Here is a 7,927-nt window from a genome sequence, read left to right as displayed (position 1 = left end):
TAGGGCAAACGATGGGCACATGACATCTCTGGTGTAATGGCCAGGTGTCGATTCTCAGGAACTAACGACCTGGAATTTATCCCACCATGTGCCTATGACTTGTGTACTTGTATTTATCTCCCTCCATATCAATGGGGTCGACACTAGGGTGCCGCTAAGGTAGTGGATCTACCTTTTTTTTAAAGGCAAAAATGAATGAACCAGAGTCTCTCTCGACAATGACGAAACGATATTTATGATAAGGAAGTTTAAAAAATTCTTTAAATCTAATAAATTCAATCAAGTGAAGGCTAAAATAAGAAAAAGGAGAGTGAGATGCTATTACTACAATGAAGAAGGGCATGTCAAAAACAACTGCCCAAAACTGAAGAATAAACATAAGACAAGGATAAAAGACTAATCCTAATAAGCACAAAACCTAAAGGCGACATGGGACGAAATGTTAGAGTCAGAAATTGAAGCCTATGCCTGACTTGCGCTGATGACAAATTACGAAGAAGATGAAGAAGCAAGTTCATCCGAGATGAGCATCGAGAACATTGATGAAGATAGAGCAATGTCAGAAGAAAGTAGCACTATAGGGGGAACATCAAATAATAAGATCGACAAGGTAAGTCAGGTACGATCTCTACCTCCTGATCAGTTATTTAAATTTATAAAATGCTGTCAAAAAATTCTTGTAAATTAGAAATTAAAAATAAAAAATTTAAAAAGGAAAATGAGGAATTAAAAATAACCTTAGCAACATCTTTTTGATTAGAAGATTTTGACAAGATAAAATTGAAAATGAAAAATTAAAAGTAAAAATAGAAAATTTGAAGAATTATGCATGTTCACATGTTCAATAAATTAGAAATTATCAAGGACTTAATTGGAATTTTAAATATCATAAAGGTCAAATTAGAAAAATATCACCAAAATGTATTCTTAAAAAATTTCTAATTAATCCAGTAGACAGGGTTCCAAAATCATGCAAACTAAAAATCATTATACATGCTTTATTTTTTAATTTGAGTTTATAGTTTTTTCTTAAAATTGTCTAACATTTTTTTTTGTATGATTTCTCTTCAAAATTAATTTGATATTAATTTTTTCGATAAAAAGGGTTTCATTACTTATCAGTATAAAAAAATTTAAAAAAAATTGACCGTTGAATTATTTTTTATGAATTTTTTTAACAAAAATTATATTTTTTTAAAAAAAATATTTCATTGTCCTATTTTTTTAAAATTTATTTTTAAAAAAATATTATCATATTTTATGTCTAAAAAATATTTTTAAATTTTTTACCTATTATTAAATTTTCTATGAATTATTTATTTATCCAAATACTAATTTTTAATATTAAAAATTCTCAAAGATTTAATTTTTAAAAATAAATTTGTTTCTAAAAAAATACTTTCTCTATGAGATTCTCAAAAAAAAAATAGTTTTTTTGAGTTTCGAAATATTTTTAAGTATTTTTTTAGAAAATACAACCTTTTGTACAAAATAATTTATTATTACTTAAATCAGTTTTATTTTTTCATGAAAATTTTATCCTAACTTTAGATATGTTAGCTTGACTATTATAAAATTTTTTAGTATTTTTGAAGAATTAAAAATAAGTTTAAAATTATTTTTTCCAAAACCACTTTATAAATAGTGAAAGTTCACATTTTCAAACTTTAAAGTTCAATTTTTTTTTTTAATGTTCATCATTTTTTTATCCTTAGAGATTAATTCATATTTATTTCTAAATTATTTTCTAACATTTCCACTATTTTTATTGTGATAAAAAGAAGAGAATTAGAGATTAAATTTAGGTGGAGGGTAAATTTTTTACATTAAATATTATTAATTGCATATTAAGTACTTGCTATTTTGCTATTATTTATTTTTGATTTATCCTAACTTAACTTAGATTGCTCATGTCAAAAACGAAAATATTGTAAATATCCCGTGATAATTTTGATGTAATCAAAGTCAAGTTAGGTCTTGTTGTCTTTTGATGTCTTACGTCTAAGTGTGCAGGAACTTAGGAGTATAGGAAGTCGAGCAAAAGACGCAACTAGTGAGAATGACGACACGAGAGAAAGTCGAAGGACTCTGTGTGTCCGAGGGACGAAGTGTTGTGGAAGAATATGCTAGCAGACGAGAAAGAAGCGTATGGAGTTTCCGAGGCAGGAGAAGCCGGAGCAGAAGACCATTTGAGAAGATCATAAAATGAATTCAGGTAAGTCCTATTCCGGATGACCAAGATCACTCAAGAAAGCGGAGTTGGATCGGAGATTTTCTTACTAAGCCTACTTTCCTTGGAGTAGCAATCCTCTGATTGTCAACCAAGTAAAAATCTTGCTTGTCTCGTACTTATTTTCATTCTATTATTCTGTTTAATTAAGTGTGTAATTGTGTTAAGTCCGATTGTTTGAGAAAGGTATTGATTTATTTTATTATGTAAAGTAATTTACCCCTTCTTACCGACCGTGAGGGACTTAGAATGACTTCACCTTTTTCTACTTTAATTGCACAATTTCCACACGGGACGCAACTATAATGATTGAATTACTAGTGAAGTTGGGACGTTACGATAGGAGTCACCATTATTCTTAAATTTACTTGGTAGATGAAATTTGAGCCGGACCTTCTCTCCCAAAATCAATTTGATTGTAAAATATCTTGATACCTCGTATAAAATAAAAGAAAAAACAATACATGTGCACTTGTAGTTTCATCATTAAATCCTTTGAGCTTGAAATTTTGAATGGACGAAAATAAACAGCGAAGCATTTTTTTATTTATATTTATATTTTTAAAACTATTTTTAATTTTTAATAATATTGTAACAGCTATATTCAACTTTAATCAACCTTAATAATATTGTATCATCACCATTATAATATGAACATTTAATTTCTGATGAATATTAATTAATATTATATTATAATAATATTTTAATTCTGATTACATTAATAATATTATATTGTAATAGTTACCATTCATAATTATTATAAAATGAACATTTTATTTTTGATTGATATTGATTAATATTATTATAGTAGCTATGAATATAATTATTATAAGTAGGGGTGGGCATAATTCGGTTCAAACCGGAAAAACCGACCGAACCGAAAAATTTCGGTTTTTTTTGTTCGGTTTTTTCGGTGTTTCGGCCGGTTTCGGTTTAAGTTTTTTAAAATTCGGTTATTCGGTTCGGTTTCCGGTTTTGACTCCCAAAAAACCGAAAAAACCAAACCGGCCGTATTATACTTAAAACATTATTTTTATAGATATTTGATCATACAAGTGGATTAATTTCTAATTATTTATAATATAATAGCATGATCACATTATATATTTATATTTACTTATTATTACCGGATAACAAAATTTTAATATTACTTTAAATTCATAATTATTTTAATAAATTGATACTTTTTCTTTGTCTCTAAACTAATATTTGTAGTAGCACAAAATCAATTTAATTCATTGTATAAACCGTATATAACCGACGGTATAAACCGGACCGTATTACATAAAAATCGAACCGAACCGTAATAAAATGGTTTGGTTTTGGATCAAAAATCTTTAAAACCGAAACCGAAAAAATAAAACCGTAGTAGGGTAAAACCGGACCAAACCGGCCGATGCCCACCCCTAATTATAAGCTAAGCAATTTGTTTTTAATTAATATTATATTATACTAGTTACATGATCATAACTACAGTTATAGTTCAAGCTAGTTAATAGAGGTAGTTAATGGTCGAATAATAGTGACAACCTGACCATCAATCAAATATTAGTTGTTGGTAGCCCCCACGGGCTGGATCAGCTGGTTAGGTGCTTGTAGCTTGCCAATAAAGTCGTGGGGTCGAAGGTCGCCAGTTACACTCGGGGATAAAACTCTGGTCTGCTGCGTCAAAAATTCCTTCGACCCCTAGTCACCTATCCTGCCCAGCATTAACCGTGATTTACTCCCTCTGAAATCTTACGGGACTGGGGTCAGGGGGCCGCTAGGGTGACAGTTCCACCTTTTGTCAAGTATTAGTTGTTGGTAAGGTATTTTTTTAATTTTCTAGGTATCTAATAATTGAGTCTTAGCTTTGGTGAATTAATTTTTGATAGACTATATGTTATGAATACTTTTCAATTTATCTTAATGATAAGTAAAAAAAAAAATTATGAAGCTGAATTGATCAATTTTAAAATTAGTCGAGGTAAGCTGAATTTCAAACCAATCAACAAAGACATTAGGGGGCAGAATTTCGAGCTTGTAAATAGTCTATTTCTTGAGCAACGGCATAATTCAAAATTCACAAGCGGGCAACTCTTCCCCTTTTCTTTTTCTACCTTCCCGATCCACTTCTGTTCTTTGTTCAAAACACGAGACGAATCTATTTTTTAAAAAAATTGAATTTATCATAAACCCCTCAGCCTCTAAGTCATCTTACATTTCACCCTCCCAACTACCTCAACTCGTTACTTCGGCTTGACTCCCTGAATCACCCTTTAGCTCAACCATCAAATGCTCTTACTCAGTTTTGTCCCCTAATTATGACTCTGACTCAACTGACTCTGAGCTCTCTGACTCAGCTCAATCTCGCCAACTCAATCCAATGCCCGTGTATGTAAAACCCAGAGCCGGCTTTAGGAGGAGGCTTAGGCGTCCATATTATTAAGATTTATATTTATATTTGAAAGTTTTATTAAATTTAATAATGGATTAATTTTTTTGACATATCAAAAAATATTTTATTTTTAATCGGTCTAGCAAAAAATAAAAAAAAATCTTAAACAAGTTTTTTTTATTAATATCTTTTTTATTAATTTTAATCAATTCACGATTTAAAATTATTCAAATTTATCCTCATTTTTTAACATAATATTTTTACTTAGTATTTTATATTTACCCTTGCCTTGTTATTTATAACATTCAACCTATTTTATAATTGGGCATAGCGCATGGATCATATGAGAAATCTTGACTAAATTTTTTACATCCACAATTCATTATATTCAACAATTAAAAATTAATTTGAGTGAAAAAAGAGTCGATTTACTTTTTCCTTTTCAATTCTTCGATTCTCTCTCATACAACCCTATCTCTAATTTTCTACCCTATCTTTTGTCTCATCGTTACGCCGACTTCAAATCGCAACAGAGAAATTCTCTAGAGAGATCGGCAGTCTAACAATCTTTGATCTTCGGCTCCAAGCCTCCAATCTCGAATCCCATCAGTCCACTAGTTCGGCACTAATAGTCTCTCATCTCCAATTTTCGTTTTCCAAATTCTTATTTGAGGTGAGATTTTTTGCTTCCTTCTTTCTATTTCCGTTTCTTTTTCTACCTTTGTGGTTTGGTTCGTTGCAAATTAATCCTATCATCAATTAATTTGACAATCCTAGATATGTATTTGTTAGTATTTAAATTATATTTTGTATTTTTTTTGTTAGATTTTCATTGCGAATTATGACGGAAAAAAAATTGAATCTGGAAGTTCGAAGAGGAAAAAGAAAGAAAGATAAGAAATTCTTACAAAATCTCTCACTAGGTCCTTGGAAAGGTACATAAAATATGTAGTTTCTAGTTGAAGATTTGACTATTATTACAAATCCGAATCAAAATTTGAATCATGAGAATGTAGTTGTTTATCAAATTTTGGTTGAGAATATAGTTTTGAATGATGGGATTCAAGTAAATAATAATCAAGAAGGGACTGAAATTGAAAAAAATATTAACAAGGGAATGGAAGATGCAAATGATATTGAAAATTTGAATGAAAATATAGATATGAGTTGTGAAGAATTAGGTGATTTGTTTGATCCGAGAAATTGTGAGAATAATATGCCTCAAAGAAAGATTGATTTGTTAACAAAGAGAGGTCCAAAAAGAGTTATGGATATTGTGTATCCAGTTAATGACCACGACAGAAGCTTCAATGATAGACATTACGGTCAATCTTTGTTGAATGGAGAAAAACTTGATAGATCATGGCTAGTGTACTCTCAGAAGAAGGATAAAGTGTTTTCTTTTGTTGTGTGTTATTCAAAAGAGATAAAGTTATATCAAGTCCTTTGACAACAACTATTGGTTATGGTGATTGAAAAAATATTCATGTGAGACTTAGTGAGCATGAAAGAACCACTGATCATATAAATAGCTTAACAAACTGGATGGAGACAGAAACAAGGTTGAGAAAAAACTAACAATTGATTCTTCTAATCAAAAAGTCATTGAGAAAGAAAAAAGATTTTGGAGAGATGTTTTGAAAAGAATTATTAGTGTTGTAAAAATGCTTGCTAACCGTAATTTGGCATTTCGTGGAAGTAATGAAAAATTTGATGATCATAATAGTGGAAATTTTCTAAGTATGATTCAAATGATTGCTGATTTTGATCCGATCATTGAAGAGCACCTTCGGCGCATCCGAAGAAAGGAGATTCGTCGTGTCCGTTATCATAGTCATAATATTCAAAATGAATTAATACTCCTGTTGTTAGGCGAGATTAAGAATAAGATCCTTGAAATCATTAAAGAAGCAAAATATTTTTCTGTAATTCTTGATTATACTCCAGACATTAGTCATGAAGAACAAATGTCTCTTATATTGAGATGTGTTAATATTTCCAAGACTCTCATAACAGTGGAGGAGCTCTTTATCCAATTTTTGAAAGTTGCTGAAACATCAGGGGATGCACTTTACAATGAGCTTAAATCTATTTTGGGAATATTAGAACTTGATTTTAATGACATGAGAGAGCAAGGTTATGATAATGGTTCAAATATGAAACGACAATATAAAGGAGTAAGCAGCAGAGTACTTAAAGAATATCCTAGGGAATTGTACACTCCATGTGGTTGTTATTCTCTTAATCTTGCCCTTTGTGATATGACTATGAGTTGTGTTCAAGCTAAATAATTTCTTGGAGTGATACAAAGAATTTATAAATTGTTCTTCGGTTCTACAAAACGGTGGGAGGTCTTTAAATCTTTTGTAAAAGGTCACAATAGAGGACTTACATTAAAATCATGGTCGGATACACATTGGGAAAGTCGTCTTGATAGCGTAAAAGCTGTAAGATTTCATGTTTCTCAAATAAGAGATGCAGTATTGCATATAGTAGAACATAGTGGTGATGCAACAATAGTGAGTGATGCAGAGTCTTTGGCAAATTATGAACTTCGAAGTTTTGAATTTTTTGCGGCCATGATAATATGGTTTAAAGTATTGCAGAAAGTAAATAAAGTCAGCAAGATTCTCCAAAGAAAAAATATTGCTATTGATGATGGTATTAGTCTCTTAAAAGGTTTGATTATCTTTTTGGAAGAATACAGAAACACTGGTTTTGAAGCCGCAAAGAGTGAAGCTGAAAAGATTGCTTTAAGAATGGAGGTTGAGCCCATATTTCGTGAAACTTGTATTCGTCGTAGAAAAACATTCTTTGATGCAAATTCTCAAGATGAACCAATATAAAGAGCAGAAGAATATTTTCGAGTAAATTATTTTTACAGATAGTTGATAATGCTCTTTCTTCACTCAAGACAAGATTTGAGCAGTTTCAAAAATATGAAGAGACTTTTGGATTTTTATTTAACTTGAGCAAGTTGAAAGACGCATATGATGAGAGTTTAAACAATTCATGTGCTGCACTTGAAGATTTTTTGAAACACAAAGATGATTCTGATATTAATCCGCTTGAATTATTTTTTGAATTGCAATTACTCAGAAAAGCATTGCTGAATTGGATTACCAGGTAATCACATAACCAACGTTATAGGGAATAAAACATAACCAAATGTTGTTTGGTTCAACTTAGGTAATGCAACAAAAACTTGTTTGTTTGAAAGTTTTAATGAATACCCTACTTTAATATTTTACCGTATTACCCTCAGTTACAAAACTAACTATACATAATATTATTATTATTATTATTATTTATTTATTTAT

The 7,927-nt window shown here is 30.1% G+C and overlaps 1 protein-coding gene across 1 annotated transcript; it reads left to right on the top strand.

The window, feature by feature from the left end:
* Positions 1-481: 481 nt before the first annotated feature.
* On the top strand, positions 482-7,453 carry LOC122054987. The gene is made up of 3 exons (XM_042616392.1): positions 482-610; positions 6,140-6,784; positions 7,214-7,453. Exons 1-3 carry the CDS (start codon positions 482-484, stop codon positions 7,451-7,453), a joined length of 1,014 nt encoding a protein of 337 aa, XP_042472326.1.
* Positions 7,454-7,927: the final 474 nt, after the last annotated feature.

Source organism: Zingiber officinale, chromosome 3B (assembly GCF_018446385.1).
Source record: "Zingiber officinale cultivar Zhangliang chromosome 3B, Zo_v1.1, whole genome shotgun sequence".
Classification (NCBI taxonomy): domain Eukaryota; kingdom Viridiplantae; phylum Streptophyta; class Magnoliopsida; order Zingiberales; family Zingiberaceae; genus Zingiber; species Zingiber officinale.
This window is presented reverse-complemented; position numbering and strand designations above follow the sequence as displayed.

Bases quoted from the DNA above. Each gene is read 5' to 3' on its own strand.
- LOC122054987 (XM_042616392.1), top strand. From the start codon at position 482: ATGACAAATTACGAAGAAGATGAAGAAGCAAGTTCATCCGAGATGAGC. The intron at 611-6,139 runs GTAAGTCAGGTA...TCATATAAATAG, and splicing joins CAAATAATAAGATCGACAAG to CTTAACAAACTGGATGGAGA. The intron at 6,785-7,213 runs GTAAGCAGCAGA...AAAGTATTGCAG, and splicing joins TGAAACGACAATATAAAGGA to AAAGTAAATAAAGTCAGCAA.